This window comes from Gymnogyps californianus, chromosome 28 (genome assembly GCF_018139145.2).
Source record: "Gymnogyps californianus isolate 813 chromosome 28, ASM1813914v2, whole genome shotgun sequence".
NCBI classification, from domain to species: domain Eukaryota; kingdom Metazoa; phylum Chordata; class Aves; order Accipitriformes; family Cathartidae; genus Gymnogyps; species Gymnogyps californianus.
Genome location: NC_059498.1, coordinates 5,892,713 through 5,912,076, shown reverse-complemented (window position 1 = coordinate 5,912,076; position 19,364 = coordinate 5,892,713). Strand labels below are relative to the sequence as shown.

The 19,364-nt window shown below is 60.8% G+C and overlaps 2 protein-coding genes across 4 annotated transcripts; one reads left to right on the top strand and one right to left on the bottom strand.

Annotated features, from left to right (window-relative positions):
• Positions 1-999: 999 nt before the first annotated feature.
• GPR179 (G protein-coupled receptor 179) lies at positions 1,000-11,863 on the top strand. The gene is given in 18 exon segments (XM_050912072.1): positions 1,000-1,277; positions 1,279-1,839; positions 2,777-2,814; positions 2,817-2,884; positions 3,833-3,935; positions 4,115-4,314; positions 4,517-4,585; positions 4,996-5,105; positions 5,187-5,425; positions 5,887-6,025; positions 6,226-6,331; positions 6,424-6,570; positions 6,901-7,851; positions 7,854-8,070; positions 8,073-8,511; positions 8,562-9,814; positions 9,913-10,908; positions 10,911-11,863. Coding segments are annotated over 18 exon segments (6,867 nt in total).
• Positions 11,864-14,797: 2,934 nt separating this feature from the next.
• On the bottom strand, positions 14,798-19,076 carry MRPL45 (mitochondrial ribosomal protein L45). 3 transcript variants are annotated; one of them, XM_050911722.1, is made up of 8 exons: positions 19,020-19,076; positions 18,508-18,703; positions 17,902-18,019; positions 17,404-17,502; positions 16,710-16,758; positions 16,331-16,480; positions 16,073-16,246; positions 14,798-15,552 (listed from the first exon to the last, which is right to left on the bottom strand). In XM_050911722.1, the coding sequence occupies exons 1-8, from the start codon at positions 19,074-19,076 to the stop codon at positions 15,493-15,495; spliced, it is 903 nt and encodes a 300-aa protein (XP_050767679.1). In that variant the 3' UTR covers positions 14,798-15,492. The 3 variants fall into 3 exon arrangements, with proteins under 3 accessions (XP_050767679.1, XP_050767680.1, XP_050767681.1); XM_050911723.1 differs by having other exon boundaries at positions 19,032-19,076; XM_050911724.1 differs by having other exon boundaries at positions 18,508-18,694; positions 19,032-19,076.
• Between the last annotated feature and the right edge of the window lie 288 nt (positions 19,077-19,364).

The window sequence follows — 19,364 nt, the reverse complement described above, 5'->3', positions numbered from 1 at the left end:
GCCGCGACCCAGGGGACTCTGACCCCCCCCCCGGGACAGCGGGGTGTGGGAGGGGAAACTGAGGCACGGGCGCCCAGCACCTTCGTATTGCGAGCCCTGCACAGCTCTTGCACGGCTCTTGCACAGCTGCAGCACAGCTCTTCCGCAGCTCTTGCACAGCTTTTGCAGGGCTCTCGCACAGCTCTTACATGGTTCTTGCAGGCAGCACGCTCCACTGGAGGAGAGGGGATGGGGACCAGCTTTCCCCACACCTGCCTGGAGGCTGGTGGAGAGGGAAGTCACCGTTGCTTCAGGCGGGGGCAGGGGCTGAGCAGCCTTCCCTGCCTCAGTTTCCCCTCTGCAACCAGGGCAGTGCTGCGTGGGACCCAGGACATCAACCCCCAGCTTGGGCAGGTGGGCGTCAGACCCTGCTGTGGGCACCGTGCTCGTGCCCACCCCCGTACCGCACTTGCCACCCTCAGCCCCACAGGGATATCCCGCGTGTGTGCCATCCCCCCCCATTTCCATCCCATGACCGGGGGGGGCCGGGCACTGCGGGATTGAAGCCCGGGACCATATGGGGAACCAGCGGGCGACCTTCTCCACCCCGGCTGCCGAGGGGGCCGCGGGGAGGGGGATGCTGGGAGGAAAATTCCCAGCCCCGTTGCCATGGCTTCCCACCAGGATGCGCTTGCATCATGGCCAGCCCGAGGGGGCCGGGGTGTGGGGGTCCCCACGGGACTCAGGGCGGGGGGCTCCCCGGCAGCACGGCCTGACCGAGCGGGAGTGCGGGGGTGGGCGGGGGGGGGCTCCAAGCAGGCAGCGCCAGCAGATGAACACGTTTTGGAGCTGGTGACGTCTGCTCCGGCATCGCCGAGGGAGGAAAACAGGCGGCAGAGCGCGAGTCCAGCCCCGCAGAGCAGAGCAGGCTCCCGGCCGGCTCGGGCACCGTGCCCGCCATGCCCCCCCGGGCCGGCCGGCGGGGCCGCAGGGGGTCGGGGGCTCCGCTGAGCCCCGGCCATGGGGCCGTGGCGGTGGCCGCTGCTCTGGTGCTTGCATGCGGTGCTGATCCACGGCACCATCCTCACGGGGGGCCAACGCCCGCAGGAGAGACCCCCCCGGCCAGCGGGATGGTCCCCAGCCCCATCGTCCTCCTGGGCACCCACGTCGGAGCCGGGAGCATCGGGGGACCCCGAGGGCTCGGCGGCGGTGCTGGCTTTCCTGCAGACGGGCGATGCGCAGCGGCTGGCCCGGGCCAACTGCAGCCGGGGTGTCGCGGCAGGGGCGCCCGGCCCCGGCCCCCCCCGGCGCTGCGTGCCGCCTGCGTGCCGCCCCCGAGGCGCTGGCCCACGCCGCCAACTTCCTCAACATGCTCTTCCAGACCAACGACATCCGCGAGGCCAGCGTGGCCGAGGACGTGGAGTGGTACCAGGCGCTGGTCCGCAGCCTGGCGGAGGGGCACCCATGGGTGCGCCGGGCGGTGCTCGCCCTCGACGCCCACCCGCTGGCCGCCAAGCCCCGTCTGATGCTGCAGGCCACCAAGGGGGACGGCGAGATCCTGCTGCAGGACGTCTCCGCCGCCGCTCCCAGCCTCGGCAACCTCAGCTGGGACAACGAGTGGTTCAACGCCCTCAGGTCCCAGCAGACCCCCCTCCTCCGCAAGCGCGTGCTCAGCAATGACCTGCGCAGCATGGAGACCCCCAAGTGGCAGCGGGGCGACAGCTACGTGGGGGAGCCGGGCCACGTGCGGTGGTCCCCGCCGTTCCTCGAGTGCCGGGATGGCAGGTTCCTGCCCGCCTGGGTGGTCACGCTCTCCTCCGCTTTCTACGGGCTCAAGCCAGACCTCAGCCCTGAGTTCAAGTAAGCGGTACCCGGAGGGGCTGGGGGGGATGTAAGAGGGCTGGGGGTGCCCCCGTGTGCATGCTGTGGGGTGCAAGCTGGAGGCATCGCCTTGGGGTGCAGGCAGCATGGGGCAGGGTGTGTGGCAGCCCTCCTGGCAGCGTGCCAGCGCCCTGCCTGCGTCCCCGTGCACGTGTGCACGTGTGTGCGCGTGGGTATTTGCACGTCCACAGGCACGGAGCTGACCCCTGTCCCCCCCATCTGTCGTCCCCGTGCTGCCCACCGCGGGCTGCCACCCCCAGAGCCCCCTGCCACAGCCGTGTTGGGGGGTGGGTGAGCTGGGCTGGGGCCCCTCCTGGGAACTGGGGGGCATCCCCGGGCTGGTGGGTCCCTGCTGCACCCCAGCACCCCCTGCACGAGGAGCCACGGCGGGAGGCACTGGGGAGGGAAGGGGACAGCTGGGTTTAGTCCTGGAGAAGGGACATGGCCGCATTCCCAAGGGGGAAGCTGTGTCCCCCTCGGAGCACCCAGGGAAGAGGGTTGGTCCCGCAGGGCGAGGGATGGCATGCAGGGGCCACCCCAGCAGCTCCTATTTCTTGATCGGTTGCATTAAAGTCTCTCTTGAGAGGCAGAATTCACACCCAGGAGCTGCTGCCCCTGCCCTTACCCCTGCCCTGACCCCTGCCCCTGCCCCTGCCCCAGCTCCAACCTCCTCCAGACACAGCTCTGAGGGGGAACATCCCTGACCGGGGGTCCAGGGACGTTGCTGACACCTCGCATTGCCCCACTAGTCCACGCACCAGCACCAGCACCAGCCACCCCCATGGCTGTGTCCTCCCCTGCTGCCTGTCCCAGAGGCAGCAGTGGGGCACAGCCACACTGGGTGGGGGGGGAGCACGGGACGGGCACGGGGAGGCCCCACGCGGCCCCCCGGGGCTGACCCCGTCCCTCTGCACAGGGGTGTCGTGCGGGTGGACATCGAGCTGCGGGAAGCGGCCATGACCAGTGCGCCAGCGGGCCGGGCTGGTTCGCGGACACGCACCGCTGCGACCTCAACAGCACCCAGGTATCGGCTGCTGGCACCCGGCACCCTGCACCCCGTCCCCTCACCCGGCAAGGCTGGGGCTCCCCTGCACCGAACCATCCCCGTCCCCCTGGCCAGGCTGTCCCTGCCGTGTGTCCCTCCCTCCGGGCTGAGCTTTATCCTCTCCCGGCTGATCCATCTGCTTCGTTCAGCTGCTCTCGGTGCCGCAGCTGAGGGGTTTATTGTGCAAAGCTTCCTTCCTGCTGCCAGCGGCAGCGTGTGACCTGGCTGCTCCCTGCCCGGGCACCGCAGGGACGGCCGGGCTCCAGGGCTGGCAGCCGGTGGGCGAATCACCCCGACCAGCAGCCCCTGATCCCCCCTAGCAGTGCCCACCCAGGCAAACCGGTGATGCCCGAGCGTATTTCAGGGCTCAGCACGACCGGCAGCATCCCCAACCAGGGCAAACCCCGCAGCCCCCCAGCTCAGTGCAGATCGAGGTCCCACCTCGAAGGCAAAATGCTCTCCCCAAGTGGGAAAGGCGTCACCAGCTTCTCCTTCCTGCCAGCACCCCATGGGCGATGCCCTCCGGAGGGACGGGCTCTGCTGCCAGGCATCTCTCCAAAAAACAACAATACCCAGAAAAGCCGCCAGCCCGGCCCATTCGGGGCAGGATCCGGCCGTGGGGGATTAAGGCAGCAGTGCCCTGCCTGCTGCTGCCGTCATGGCCGGGCAGGATTAGTGCGCTCTGCTGCATTAGGTGTCCATTTAGGTTTTAGGGAGGGATTTGGGGGCCAAGCTTTGGCTTTTAATTCTTAAATGTTTAACCACTGATTCCTCCTGGGCGCAGGGGAGGACGGCGCGGGGTCAGGTACCCATGAACCGGGGGCTGCTGGAGCCCCTGGTGCAGGGGGGGGATGTGGGGCCGGGGGGAGCATACGGGGTGCAGGACGAGCCCTCGCCCTTCTGTGCGTCTCAGCCTGTCTCCTTCAGTGTGTCCCCCAGGAGAGCCGCGGCTTCGTCCTCGGGAGGTACCTGTGCCGCTGCAAGCCGGGCTTTTATGGGGTCAGCGGAGCCGCCAGCGGTGCCTGGGCAGGTGGGTGCCATGCCGGCCCCGGGGTCCCCATTTCACCCAGTGGCACATGGCTACAGCAGTGGGGTCCGGGGCTGGGGGGGCTTTGGGAAGCCCGAGCACGTGCCCTGGCAAGGAAAGCGCTGCCAAGCCGGGGATGCGGTGATTTCACTTGGTCGTCGCTCTGTCCCCAGACGTGGCAGGGAGCGTGGCGGGGGCGGACGGGGGGTCCCGGCTGGCATGCCGGCCCTGCCGCCAGGGATGCACCACCTGCGAGGACGATGCACCCTGCCTGATCCAGGAGGACCGGGCGCTGCGGGCAGCTGTCCTCTCCTGCCAGGCCTCCTGCATGCTGGCCGTCTTCCTCAGCATGCTCGTCTCCTACCACTTCCGACAGAGCAAGGCAAGGCGTCCCCGGGTCCTCCCCCTCCGCCCATCACCCCCTGCCCTGCTCCTCTCCCACCCCCAAACCCCACAGTTTCAGGGGGTCCTGGGGGGGGGGGCATGTCACAGCCCGGCACCCTTGGCGGGGAATCTCCCTGCCTTGGCTCCATCCCCTCTGGGCCAAGGCTCCCGGCTGCACCCTCACGCCTCTGTCCCTGCAGAGGATCCGGGCGTCAGGAGTCATCCTCCTGGAGACGATCCTCTTCGGGTCCCTCCTCCTCTACTTCCCCGTGAGTATCCAGCTAGCCCCAGGGCTGAAAACCTCTGGGCTGGGGTTTAAGAGCGTTAGCAGCCTGGCCGGCTGCCCCCTGGGCGAGGGCATCGAGCCGGCCCCAAGCAGGGCAACGGGCACAACTCCACCTAATTGTTAATTTTGCTGGCACGGCCTCCGGCGGCTGCGGTATAAACCTTCTCGGGAAACCAAATCCCTTTTCTCCCGCTGGCCACGGGAATTAATCCCTGCCCAAATCCCCTCTCCCCTCACAAGAGCTGCGGTGGATGCTGTAGAGCCAAGGGGGAAGGGCGGCGGCGGGACTGGCCCAAAAGCCGATGGTTTCCGAGTCTCCGGCATTTGCTGCCCCCCGGGCAGGCGGGACCCGGCCCCGTGCCACCCACCGACCCCTCTCTCCTGCCGTCTCAGGTGTTCATCCTGTACTTCAAGCCGAGCATCTTCCGCTGCATCGTCCTGCGCTGGGTGCGCATGCTCGGCTTCGCCATCGTCTACGGCACCATCACCCTCAAGCTGTACAGGTAGCTGGGGGCGGGGGGGCTGGATGCTTGGGACCCCCGCAGCGGGGACCGGCTGGGGGCTCACCCCTCCACACCTCGCAGGGTGCTGAAGGTGTTCCTGTCCCGCACGGCCCAGCGGGTGCCTTACGTGTCGAGCGGGCGAGTGCTGAGGATGCTGGGGCTGATCCTGCTCCTGGTGCTGTGGTTCCTGGCGGCCTGGACCATCGGGATGCTGGAGAACGTCGACAAGAACATCCCCCTGGTGATCCGCACCCAGACCGCCCGCGGGCTCCACTTCTACATCTGCGGCCACGACCGCTGGGACTACATGATGGTGATCGGTGAGACCAGCCCCCGCAGTGTCCTGGGGGGTCCCACAGCCCCAGGACCCCATCCCGTAAATGCGGCAAGTGGGGTTTTAATTTCCTTGCCCATTTAATCTGCCTGGAGCCTGCAAGCAGGGCTGGGCACCCGAGCTGCCTCCCACCCTCTCCTCCGAGCATCCTCAGGACTCACCCTGGTGCAGGGTAAATCACCCGGCACCGGCGGTGAGTCCCAGTGGCCTTTGGGCAGGCTGTGCCGGAGGATGCTCTGCACCGGACCCGGCTGTCACCACGGCATATGCCGACGGCAGCGCAGGTGAACGTGCTGAGCTGGATGCACCCCGAGGCAGGGAGGTCCCGGCAAGCAGCAGCACCCACCCTCAGCTCAGCACCCATCAGTGCCACCCAGGAAAACACGCCGACGGCAGCAGGGTGATGGGGCTGGATGCTCAGCATCGCTCTCCCGCTCTCTCCCACAGCCGAAATGCTGTTCCTGCTGTGGGGCAGCTTCCTGTGCTACGCCACACGCACCGTGCCCTCCGCCTTCCACGAGCCCCGTTACATGGGCATCGCGCTCCACAACGAGCTCATGATCTCGGCCGCCTTCCACATAGTCAGGTAGGGCACGGGGGCCGCGAGCGGGCTGGGAACTGAGATTCCCGTCCCCGGTGATGCGGAGGAACCGGCGGCAAATCCCTGAAGCCAGCGGGTTTCCCTGCATGGGTCCCCGGGCAGGGTGGAGGCTGCGGGGTCCGGAGGTGGGGAGGGGGCTGCGGGCACCTCGCGGGACCCGGCGCTGCCCTCCTCGCCCCTTCCAGGTTCATCATGGTCCCCTCGCTGCACCCTGACTGGACCCTGCTGCTCTTCTTTGCTCACACCCACGGCACTATCACCATGACCCTGGCGCTGCTTTTCATCCCGAAGGTAACGCTCGGCCTGGGGACTTGGGGAGATGGGGCTGGGGTTCCCCGGCGTTTCAGGGACCCCTCGGTGAGTTTGCCCCTCGCCACCCCCAGTTCCTGCACGCCGGCTCGTCGCTGCGGGAGGAGATCGCAGCCGAGGTCTACGAGGACGAGCTGGACATGCGGCGCTCGGGCTCCTGCCTGAACAGCAGCATCGCGTCCGCCTGGAGCGAGCACAGTCTTGACCCCGATGACATTCGGGTGGGTGGCACACTCAGGACCTTCTTTTGACGCTAGCTATGCAGCCCCGCGCAGAGTAAGAGGTGCCTTTTGCAATCTTTCTCCTGATGCAAAGCAGAGGTGGGGGGGGAGAAGGGGGTGCAGGGTGAACCGCCACCGCCCACGGGTGGGGAAACCTGCTGTGTCAGAGGGACGGGCAGCGCGGGGGCTTGGGGACATGGGACAGCCCGGCCCTAGGGGTCAAGCCGGGGCTTTGCAGGGTGGTCCCAGCCGCGGCCCTCATGCAGTCCCATTGTACGTGCTCTCCTCTCTCCCCTCTCTCCGCCGCGTCCCCCCGCCCGCGGCACGCAGGAGGAGCTGAAGAAGCTTTACGCGCAGCTGGAGATGCACAAGACGCGGAGGATGGCGGCCAACAACCCCCACCTCCCCAAGAAGCGCAGCTCCCGCCGCAGCCTGGGCCGCTCCATCGCGCGCCGCGTCGCCGAGCTGCCCGACGCCGTGGCACGCCAAAGCAGCGGCGGGGAGCGGGTGGACACCCCGGCACGCCGCGGATCCTCGGCCAAGCGGCTCCCTGACGCCGGCGGTGCCAGCCTGCGGATGCGGGATGACGGCTCCCGGCGCCGTGCCGCAGCCCTGCACAAGTCCCGCAGCACCGAGGGTCCCGCACAGGAGCCCCGGGAGGCTCACCCACCCCTGCCCCCCCGGGAGCCTGCGCCGGGGAGGAAGATGATGGTGGCGACGGCCTCGGAGCAATCTGACAGCGAGTCCCTCGATGCCGCCCCACTCGTGTGCAAGTCGGCCAGCGCCCAGAACCTGGCAGGGCACGGGCAGCCCCCCCTGCCCCTGGCAGCCCCCTTGCAGAAGTCGCTCAGCGCTGTCACCGTTGCACGGGAAGAGGCCCTGCTCGATGCCAGCCGAGCTGCGCCGGAGGAGTGGCACGCCAACCGGCACCCGTCCACCCCATCCTCGGAGCACCCCATGGGCCAGGGACCCCCCAAGGAAGCCGGGAAGCCCCAAAGCCCCGGTGCAGCTGATGCCCTCCCACCAGCCGGCTCCAGCCCCGCCGAGGGGTGCTCCCAGGAGGACATGTCCCCCCTGGGCGATGGCAAGGTGCAGAAACACGTCACCTACGTACCCATCAAGAGCATCAGCGTCGACAGCTCCCACCTCCCGGGGCGGGTGCGGGTGGCGGTGAGGAGGACCCCACCGCCACCCCCCATCCGCTACCAGAGCCTGGGGCAGCATGCTGTGCCGGCCGGGGACAGCCCGGAGCCAGCAGAGCCATCCCCGGCCCCCAGGCAAGGGCAGGAGAGCCGGAGGGAACACCAGCAGGGACAGCAGAGGAAGATCCGGGGTGTGTGTCCCCCCCGGCAGGGAAGGGCAGGCGGCTGACCACAGCCTCCATCCCGGCACAGGTCTGCCCCTGGGAGCTGGTCCAGGAGGAGATCCTGAGCTGGAAGCAAAAAGCTAACGAAGCAGCAGACTCGGGGACCCTCGGTGACACAGTGGCCACCCCCCCAGCCTCAAGCCATCCTCCCAGAAGGCCTCCCTCCGGGGCCTGGGACTCGCCATCGACTGCTCCAGGGGGAAGAGCATCCTGAAGGGGAAGAGGGAGGGCGAGGGGAGCCTCGGGAAGAGGGGGCACGAGCGGGAGGGGGGCAGCAGGAGGGAGAAGCTCAGCCTGGCAGAGACATCGGCCGCATCCCTCGGGGGGATCGGCCGAGACCCCGCTGCCAAAAGCCCCGAGTGGAGCAGGCAGAGGCCCGGCAGCGAGCCCACCTCCCGCCCGTGGCAGGGGGACACGGTCCCCTGCCAGCACAACAACAACAACGCCAGCACTACCTGGGAAGCTGCAGGCTGGGGGGACGGCAGGGCAGAAGGACAGCAGGACAGCCCAGCCCTGGGGACAGGCGATGGTGAGAAACTGGCAGAGGAGCCCAGCGCTCCCGGGGGGATGCAGATGCCGGCGGGGGCCTGGAGCCCCCCTCGGGGGTGCACGAGGTCCCACCCAGCGTTGGCCACCAAGAAGGAGCCAAACATCCTCGTGAAACCCCGGTGGTGGCCGGCAGCGGGAAAGCACAGATACATCCCTGGCAAGGGGCCGAGGCTCCCATGGCAGAGCCGGGGAAGGATGCTCCTGCAGCCATCGTGAGGCTGATCACACCGAAGGAAGGGGCGGCCAGGCCGGCTGAAGGGCTCGAGGGGGGCAGCGGGTCCATCCACCCCCAGGACCACACAGAGGTCGAGCAGCCACATGCAAAACCCATCGCGAGCAGCCCCTACCCATCCACTACCGGTGTGCGGAGAGGGGCTGCCGAGAAGCCAGGGGCTGAGGTTTGTCCCCGGGGAGCCCTGGGCATCCCAGCAGGAAGAGCAGCCTTGCTGCGCCAGGAGGCAATTGCTTCCCGGGAGGACAGGGGGATCCCACTGGGCGAGGAGAGCCCGGCCAAGGCGCTGGAGAAGGGGGGCAGCCAGCCCGAGCCCCTCAGTCCTGGGGGGGGCCAGGGCACCGAGAGAGTCCCCCCAAGGAGCCGGAGCACAGAGGTGGCCCCGGCTGCAATAGGGAAAGCTGGCAGGGCAGCGGGCGGGCAGGCAGAGGTCCGTCCTGGAGAAACCCCGGCAGATCCCAGCATTAAAACAGAAATCTGCCCCTGGGAGGAAAGCAAAGGCGAGCACTGGGGGCCAGGCAGAGCCCTGGGGAAGGGCGGCAGCGAGGGGGATCCCAGCCACCCCAGGGAAGAGCCGGGCATGGAGAAACCACTAGCAAAAACCCCAGAGCTGCTGAAAGTGGCTTCGGAGAAAGCAGGCAGTGTGGAGGGCAGGCGGGCTGAGGTTTGTCCGTGGGAGATGGAGGAAGGGGGAAGGACCGTCAGAGCAGAAATCTGCCCCTGGGAGGCGGAGGGGGCTCAGCCGGAGCAAGAGAGGCAGGAAGGAGAGAGGAGGCGGCTGGCCAAGTGGGTCAAGAGCATCAGACCAAAATCACTGGGTTTGCTGAGAGCGCAGGAGAGCGGGAGCAGCCTGCAAGTGCCCAGCCAGCCCTGGGGCAGTGCCAGCAGCGAGGAGCCCCCACCAAAACCTGCTCCCAAAAGCTTGGAGCTTCCAGAAGTGACCTCGAGGAGCCCGGCGAGCACACGGGCTTCAGTTTGTCCCTGGGAAGCGGCGGGAGCTGACAGCGATGCAGAAGAAGTTTGCCCTCGGGAAAGGGGAGCAGCCTTATCCGATGCAGGAAAATTAGATGATGATAAAATTTCCCAAGTGAAGAAAGGTATTTCCCCACAGAGAGCAGCCCCGAGGGGCACGGGAGAGACTGCTCCGGCTGCAGACAAGGGGAGCGGCCAGCGGGGATCCCCCTGCCCCGGGAAGGTGCGGAGCAGCCCGGCACGGGGCTTGCAGCAAAACACTCAGCTCTGCCCAAAACATCATCCAAGCAAGCAGGAACCATCGATAGCAAAAAGGCCGACATTTGTCCGTGGGAAGTAGAGGATGAGCCGCTTGCTAAAAGAGAAATCTGCCCTTGGGAAGAGCCTGCAGCTCCATTGGGGAAGGAGAGACCGAGTCAGGACATGCATGGGACTTCCAAAGGGGAAAACAAGCCAGGATCTGGAGGACTTGAAGATATCAAAGCAAAGCTGGCAGAGATGGGTGGCCATCGGCCAGAGCACAGGGACACCGGGATCTTTGCAAAGCTCATTAGGAAAAGCCTGGAGAATTCAAAAGCCGAGTCCAAGAAATCCCAGAGCGTGGAGAGCATAAAGGAGGAGGTCTGTCCCTGGGAGAGCCTGGGCACAGAGCAGCCCCCAGAAAAACCCCGTGCCGGGAGCCCAGCGCTGCCCAAATCACCTTCAAGGAAATCCCAGAGCGTGGAGAGCCTGAAGGCAGAGGTCTGTCCTTGGGAGCTTGAATCCAGTGATAAAGCAGAAATCTGCCCCTGGGAGGTGGCTGCTCCACCATCAAGTAAAGAGAAATCAAGACAGGACAAAGGTGCTCTGTCCATAGTGAGCAAAAGCCCTTCTACAAGTCAAGGTCTCTGCAAAGAGATTGGAGACAGCATGTCTGCAAAGAAGGAGAAAGCAAGCAGAGACCGTGAGTCCATCTGTCCCTGGGAGAGCCTGGGCACGGAGCAGCCCCCAGAAAAACCCCGTGCCGGGAGCCCAGCGCTGCCCAAATCGCCTTCAAAGAAATCCCAGAGCGTGGAGAGCCTGAAGGCAGAGGTCTGTCCTTGGGAGGCTCAGGAGATTGAAGCCACTGATAAAGCAGAAATCTGCCCCTGGGAGGTGGCTGCACCTCCCTCCGATCAGCAAAAGGCAAAGCAGGGTCCTGGGGGGGCTTCAAAGGGGACAAGCGTGTCAGGCGCCAGGCAGCACTAGCCAGCCCGGTGAGATCCCTGGAGAAGGGCAGCAGCGAGCGAGAGGCCGTCTGTCCCTGGGAGAGCCTGGGCACGGAGCAGCCCCCAACAAAACCCCGTGCCGGGAGCCCAGCATTGCCCAAATCACCTTCAAAGAAATCCCAGAGCGTGGAGAGCCTGAAGGCAGAGGTCTGTCCTTGGGAGGCTCAGGAGATTGAAGCCACTGATAAAGCAGAAATCTGCCCCTGGGAGGTGGCGGCACCTCTGCTGGAGAAAGGAGCAGCCCTGGGTAAGGTGAGCCTCCCACCAAAAAAAGCGGGTGCCTCCAAACCACCGGAGAAGGGGAGCAGCAAGCATGAGGCCATCTGCCCCTGGGAGAGCCTGGGCACGGAGGAGCTCTCCCTGAAAACTGCAACGGGGAAAGAGCCATCCAAGAAGTCCGACAGCACGGAGAGCAGGAAATCTGATATTTGCCCCTGGGAAGCAGCAGAGCCCACCGGCTCGGTGAAGGAAAGCTTCAAACCAGGCGTGCACCCACAGGGAGCTGACACGGCATCCCTCATCGGGATGGGAACGTCAAAGCCGGTGGCAGGAGCCAGCGCTGCATCTGTAACAGCTCTGCTGAAAAAATCCAAGGGCAGATCTGACGGCGAGGCCGAGCACAAGCCCCTGTGCCGCATCCTGCCGGGCATCCAGCCCCCGCGGGGCCCCAGGGCAGAGCCACTGCCTCGGGGAGCGAGCACAGCTCCCGTGGCGGGCAGCAGCCCCAGCCCAGGCACTAGCATAGCTGAGGTTTGTCCCTGGGAAGCCAAAGATGCTCCGCCAGCATCTGACAAGACCAGCACAGACACGAGGAAAACCTCCGAGGTGTGTCCGTGGGAGGTGGAGAGCATGGATCCCACCCCGACCCTCCGCGGGCAGGGCAGAGCCGGGGCGAGCCCCCACGATGGAGGCAGGGGGGGTGAGTGAAACCAAACCCGACGTCTGCCCGTGGGACCACGAGTAGCTCCCTCCGTCCGGCCACCAGCTGGGTACAGACACAGCTTTCATCAACAGAAAGGCTTGAGCTGAAGGCTGCTGCCTACCTGCACAGCCCGGACGGGGACAGAAGCATCCACCGAAGCCAACGGCACGGCCACACTCCCAGTGGGCTCCAGTGGTGGCCATCAACCAGCCAGGCTTGGGGACCAATGCAGCGAGGGGACAGTTAACATCTCCTGCCTTCATCAAAGCACTGAAGCCAGGCAGTAGCCTGCAAACGCCACCCGTCATTTACCCACAGGTACCTGGCCCAGCGCAGGGCTCCCTTGGTCCAAGCGGGGCACCTGAATACATTAAAACACCCGTGGTGCCAGCCTTGCTCGCTTCCACCAACACAGCGGACACAAAGCTGCGGCTTGCTAGCTAGAGACGCTCACCCGCAAGCTCTCCAGCAGTTGAACGTCCTCCCACGGCGTGGGGAGGTTTGTGCCGCAGGCACAGCGAGGAATGGCTTGCCCGGCACCCCGAAATACGCAGTCCTGCAGCCTCAGCAAGCTGGACACTGAAACAAGGGGAGAGTCAAACCAGGGGGAGCAAAATGGTGCAACTGGGGAGGAAAACAGCTTTCCAGAGTTCCTGCGGCCCAGCTGATCTCCCCCAGCGCTGCCATCACCTCCATTTTAAGCCAGGGTGGTTTCTGTAAGCACCGGTAGGGCCAGGCAGGTTCTGAAGCCTGGGATAAAGAGCCGTTGTTCCCAGCCAGCCCCATGACACATTTTGCTTCCTTGATAGAAAGTCATTTATTTTTAAATGTCCTCTGAAGTCACCGAGCCAGCCACAGGACTTCCACGCACGCAAAGCAAACCTTTCTGCTCTGTTTTGGTCCAGCGATGCCAGCCCAGTGCACGAACGCTGCACTTTGGTGATGCCCATCACCATCTCTGTTCCATCACTCGACCTGGGTGGGATAAACCAACCTTCAGGCCACTCCTCTGCTCTGCTTTTAGAAGCCTCCGCATCCGCAAAGGCTGAGATCGGTATTCCCGCTACTAACCTCCTCTCTGACTAGCTTTACGGCACTGCCACGCTTCTAACTCCTGCAGCAATTCAGCTGTAAAGGCGTTTGTCTTAACTAACAATGCCACTGACTTTTCAAAGCACTTTGTCGTTACTGGTTTCTTCTTCGCTCGTACCGTGTGTGCACGTGTGTACACTCACCACGTGTGCAAACGTGCCCAGGGCTCACCTTCCCATCACAGGAGAATTTTTTCCACTAACATTTCCACCGGCACTAGCAAGCCTTCACTTTTACAGCCCATCTGCAGAAGCACCAGATGCCTTTTGTCATCCCACATTTCAACCCCTCCCTGTATTTGCAAGACCCATTCCTTTGGGGCAGAGATGCAAACAGCCTCCTGCATGACAGAGAAGATGCTGAGACCATGGAGGCACGACGATCTCCAGAGCATCAGACAGGGCTCCCGGGTTCGCCATTACTCCAGCCCACCCACTCACAAATGCAAAAGGGAAGGGACGCAGCCGGACACGCGGGGAGAAGCCTCAGGGTCAGGAAGGCAGCAGGAGGGAAACAACAAAGCCTCCAGTCTCCCCAGATTTGTCCCTCTGCGCTGCTTAGATGGAAGCAAATAAAGAGACAGGAGAAGTGAAGGTTTCGGTTCTCCCTCTGATCTCCACGCAAGGCTGGGGCTCCGGGCTCGTCCTGCCGTTCCTCTGTCGTTTACTTCCACTCTCCTTAGAAAGTGGCGTTGCTGTAGCGTGCTGTCTGTGGTCTTCAGCGCTGAATGTCAAATTGATCATCCAATTGTGTAAGTAAGTGTACATACAGAGAATAAAAAGTATTATCTACAAGAGCGCACACTTAGTGGCTGATTTATGGGGTGTGGGTAAGATACTAAATACGCTCAAGGAAGAGGTACAACAGAAAGCAGTGAGGCTGTGAAGGAAGCCCAGGAACAGAAGTGGTTTAGTTGCAGAGGTTTGAATATTGGCAAAGGAGACGGGGAGCCACGCACTGGTAGACTGGAAGGAAAGGCCATTCTGCCAGAAAAGCCAGCCGCTCCACCAGAAAACACGCTCTTTTCATTCAGAGCCAGAGCTGAAGAACCTTGTCCGTAGGTCTTGGTCGAGGAGTCACGTCCATACCTGCCTGTAAGCTGCCCGAGTCACACCAGACAAAAACCAGGCAGCTCACACTAATTTATTTCAGCTCCTAGCCCAGCTCGCATATGCTGGAGCACTGAATCTCTCTTCAGCTCATGAATGAAGCGTAGGCAGAAGGCTCAATATAGTAGGTTCTTTCAGGAAAGGCAGACAGATTGTGACACCCCTCTGATTTCCAAAAAGATGAAAGGGATTCCATTGCTGGCTCCTCTCCTAACAGAGCATAAAGATGATATTCTGCCCTTTCAAAAGAACACCGTTCACAAGAAACACTGAACAACTCTGCAAGCATAAGGAGCCATAAGTCTTTTACAGCACGCTCTGTAAAATCTCTTTCAAGGAAGAAGAAAAAATGCACTTAATTCTCACAAGCTCTGGAAAATGGCTGAGTTAAAAAGCAAGACAAGGTTGAAAAAGAAAATGCTTCGTCGTTTGATGACTAGTGAATATTTTGCTCGGTGACTAGGAGTAAATGGAACTTATCTGAGCAAAACAGAGCAAGAACAGATTAGCAGAGTGCACTGGCTTACTCCCAGCCACAGAAAAAGGTAACCTCTGGGTACGTGTTTTCCCAACCCACACAGCCTGCAAAACCAGGGGACCCGATGCGAATGTCATCATGTCCACAGGATGGTGCCAGCCACTCACTAACAACATCCCATCGCTGAATTCGTGAGCCTCTGTAACAAATGCACCATAACCCATCAGCTATGAGAAATGCTGCCTTTCAAGAAGGCATTGGTTGACACAAACGCTGACCTTAGGAGTCAAAAAATTTTATTAAGTTATCAGTGCTGTGCTGCAGCCCCTTTGGGAAGCTTGGCCATTAACAAGCACCCACTCGGCAGGAGTCCAGTTACAGTACTCACCCAGGGGAATTTGATTTAAAGTGTGCTTGCTGCTCTTCCCTGTTTTCTGTTAAAAAAAAAAAAAGGCAGCCCGGGAATCAGTACAGAGAGGGAAAGAGGACAGGAAAAGAAAGTGCCAACACCTACTGCTGCAAGTTTTAATGAAAGCCCACCAGGTCTATGACACTTCCCGTGGAAGTGCCAAGTATTCCATGTCTGGACAGGCTTCTGCTGCCAAGGGCTCTCGCAAGGCAAGTTCAGGACAGAGGTTAGCCTAGAGAGCGGCCCTGAAGAGAACAGATTTCTCATCTTCACAGAAACACGGAGAGGGTTAAGCTGCAGCACACTAAGTCTACTTGGACACAGTAAAGCTCTTCTCAGAGCTCATCTGAATCCCCCTCCCAGGCCCCTCTTGCTCCTTTAAAGACAACTTCTTAGTGACTGGAGTCCATTTCTGAAGCCGCTTTGTTTGTTGCCTGCTCACTGGAAAGGCACAGCCATATCCAACTCGCTACCTCCACAGGCATTCTCCGCTTCTTCCCTCCGGGGCTGCTTGCACTGCTGTCTCTGTACAGGCTCTGGACCTTCCTACTTTGTTTCTTCATACTCTTGTGAGGGATCCAAGGTTGGGCCAGGAATGAACACCGTCTGAAAAAGCAAGGAACAAAATGAGCACAACACAGAGCAGCTCTGAACTGCTGTAACAGGAATTCTTTACGTTACAGAGCATGAGAAAGGGTGAGCAGGGGGTTCTGGCAATGCAGAGGCCTTGCACAGGAAGATGACCAGATGGCAGCAGCATGGGGGAGGACACAGAGCGGGAAAGGGATGACATGCCTTGCACTACACTACAGTTCTCACCTCCTTCCTCTCTAGGACCTGTTTTTAGTAACACAGGAAGACAGAGCACCTGCATCACTTTGCCAGGCTACGTACAGGGAGCAATAACCCCCTAAATTATCACATACGTGTTAAATGACCTCAGCCTCCTATTACAGCTTCCAGGTGCTAAAGGCGGATAATGCCACATTAATAAACAGGTCTGCTTGCAGATTTATCCGTCACCTTCCCGTTACAGGAAGCTCAGCTTTGGTTTTGTCCAGAATTAACTAGGGACCTATGTTTCACAGGCACAGGCCATGCTGGTGCCTTTTCCTGGTGGCATTACCTTAATAATGGGGTCCTTCGGTGGAGCCCACTCTGGAACGATCTTGCCATGCATCCTCCATGTGCCGTATGGGTTGACCAAGTACTTCTCAAACACGACATACTCCAAAACGTCCTTGGGTACCTGCTCCCCACCATACATCAGCCGCCCAAAGCGGTCATAGATCGCCAGAATCTGTAACAAGAGTCAAGAAAGGTATGTTGGGCTGGCAGCAGGTCGGAGTCAGCTGGGAAACGCAAGGGGCAGAAGGGGATGTACCTGCCGCGTGTGCATCCGCACCGTCACCTGGCCGTACAGGTTGCCTCGATTCACAATGCTGTTGCATCGAACATGAACCACCCTTGGAGGCTCCAACGACTCCACAAAACTCCACCGGATGGTCCTGTACCTGTTCCCACGAACCATTTCCTATAAAGAAAAAAAATAAGCACCAACTTAATTAGGATGTGAATTGAATGACAAGCAAACTACTATACACAATGAAGCATTTATTCATTAGCTATTACTTAGACTTGTGCTTTCCCTCCCAGATCTGTCTTTATTGTATCGAGAAAAAATGAGACAGATGATCAGGTTTAGAGAGCCTTAAAGTCCATGGAAGAGATCAAGGACATGCTACATCCAGATAAACACTTACTGGGTAGCAGCGCTCTGTCACCAGGGAGTGAAGTTTCTGCTTGTTAAAACTGCAAGTGAAACACACCCTGTTACTTGAATACACATATTGTAAAGAGGCTTACTCACAAATTCCTGCTTCCCCAGAAGACACACGATCTACTGGCAAAACAGAAAAAGCAAAATTCTCAGCTGTGATCTCAGCACGAAATCAGAACATGAACGCAAGCTGGTTGACAAGACTTCAGGGAAAGACACAACAACATCCTTTGGAAGCCAGTTATGACCTAAACGTTTTATTGATGTTTGGAATTGTAACCAAGAATGATGCAGTTTTGGAATCTGTTCTATTACTGGAAAGTGGAGCAAGCCAGTGGAGTATCATTTCATATCCAAACAATTCCCTGCAGCGTGATTCTGAACAGCACCAACCACCCACTCATCTGCTGATAACACTAGTGGTGCAACAGCTCATCTCCGTTGCAGCTCAGGTCAAGATGAATTTTCTGCAACCTGCTTTTCATTCTCAAAAGCAAGAGGGTACTGACCAAATCTCCAACACTCTACTCTTCACAGAGATGGAGTATCACAGAAAAAGATAAAGTACTTGTTGCAGAGGAGGTACAAGGATTAGAAAGACAAGGAAGAAGAACAGAGCATATAAGCAAAGAGAAGCTGGTCCTACATCACCGCATGGGTCAGAGAAGGGGTCTTACTTTGCCAGGCAATTGTGAGCTTCGATAAATATCTCCTGCGCCTTCTCTGGGAAGGTTTTAGTGCTGAAATCTGGATCATGATCTTTTACCTTCCGCAGACTGAAAAGACAAGAAAAGCTCTACAGTAAGTAAAGAACAACTTGGAACCGTCTTGCACGTTTCAGATGAAGACAGCCATCTTATCCGGTGCAAGCCCAGCTTTTACCAGGGAGCAACTGAGAACTGGAGATCCCCCACTAAGACATAACCTCTAGGTGCTCGTAAAACAGACATAGTGCTGCAAACCCAAAGAATCCTCAAGAAAATGAGCGCACGCTGCATCCATTCACAGCAGGATAGGTGCCTTGTGTTCATTCTCACACCAGGGACTCCTGGTTAAGCGGTACAGCAGCAACAACGGAAGCAGCGGGTAGAAAACAAAATGTGCCATCTCACCACTGCAAGACAGAACCGAGCAAAACTTCTGCGCCACAGGCTAATTAAAAAGGAGGTACGTACGCTAGCTGGGAGGCAGCAGTCTGCTTCAGCTTCTCCACCTTTTGCTTCAGCCCATCTTTGGATAGGGAAGTCAAGCGGGCATCGCCCTCAGGAGGGACATAAGGGTCTATAATATCAGCTGCAGGAGAGAGAAGAAAGGTCAGGAGGAGGCTCAAAAACAGCAAAATGAAAGAAACAAAGAGGCAGCACCCCGGCTGCCGGGGGCTGGAGTAGCAGGATTCCTGCCTGAAAATGTTTGTGAGATTAAATAGGAGCAGGCAAAGAATTGCTAGTCTAACACAGCTTGTCAGCAGTGACGGGTGCCTGCTATCTGCTCTCCTTTTCCATACAGCCCAGGATAGGAGGGGAAAACACATTCAGCAGGAGGGAACGTGACCTCCCTTGCTATTCCTTGTCCCTAGGTACGAAGGGGCCAACAGCTTGACACGCTTCTGAGGTAAAGCAGGGCAGCTGCTATCCCTCACCAGGAGGCAGACTGCGTAATTCAGTCTACTGTAGACAGACACTCTCTGCCAGCATGGTCACACCGCTTAGGCTAATTGCTCCATGCTGCTACTTTACATTAGTTTTGCCCTTGAGGAGAGACCAAAGCAGGCTTTCTACCACCTGTGCAGGCCAAGTAGAAAGTCCGTTCTATACGTTCCTCAGGAAATATGATCCCCGAAGACCTGAGCCTCTTCTCCTTCTCTTCAGGAGTCAGTTCTCTGGCCCATTTGGGGACAGAAAACCTCCTCTTCGTTCTCACTGGGACAACAAGACAGGCTGGAGCTGCTCCAGCAGGACGGAGCACGGACTCTGCAGCCTAAGGAAAAGAAATAACAAAGCCGTGGAGTTAGCCCAACGGCCAAGAAACAACACCAACATCTTGATTCATTTCCCTTCGCATCTCCCAAACACAGAGCAGCTGTAAATACACCTAACGCCACTACTTATAGCCCTCCCTGTCCCACGGCCCTCCCCACGTTCCCTCGTCCCTGACTCCCCACAGTAGCTCCTCAGCAACTCCCCAGATCCCGTGGCTCCTCAGCCTCCCCATAGCTCCTCAGCCCCTCACATCCCCTCAGCCCGCTCCCCTCTGTCCCTCCCGCCGGGCCCCCAGCCCCGCTCCCGGGCCCTACCTGCCAGCACACCCGGAGGCCCAACCGGCCCAAGCCCGCCTTCATGGCGGCCGCCATCTTCCCGCCGCGCGGCCCGCCGGGACGTGGGCGGAGCCGAGGCGGGGAGAGGCGGGGCCGAGGCGAGCCGCGCGCGGAGGGGGCGGAGCCGGCGGGAGCCCGCGCCGCGGCGGCGAGTGGAAAATTCCATCGGCTGCGCGGGGGGCGGGGGCCGGGGGAGGCTCCGCCCTGAGCGCGCGGCGGGGGGGGGGGACCCCGGTGCCTGGTGCAGTACGGGGGGGGGGGGGATGTCCTGCAGCGTGCTCAAGGGGCGCCCCCCGTGCACCGAGAAAGGGGGTGCAGGCCCCC

Coding starts and splice junctions, on each gene's coding strand:
- MRPL45 (XM_050911722.1), bottom strand. CDS start 19,076: ATGGCGGCCGCCATGAAGGCGGGCTTGGGCCGGTTGGGCCTCCGGGTG. Junction 18,704..19,019: donor GCCTCCGGGTGTGCTGGCAG/GTAGGGCCCGGG, acceptor TCTTTTCCTTAG/GCTGCAGAGTCCGTGCTCCG. Junction 16,759..17,403: donor GCTCACAATTGCCTGGCAAA/GTAAGACCCCTT, acceptor TTTCACTTGCAG/TTTTAACAAGCAGAAACTTC.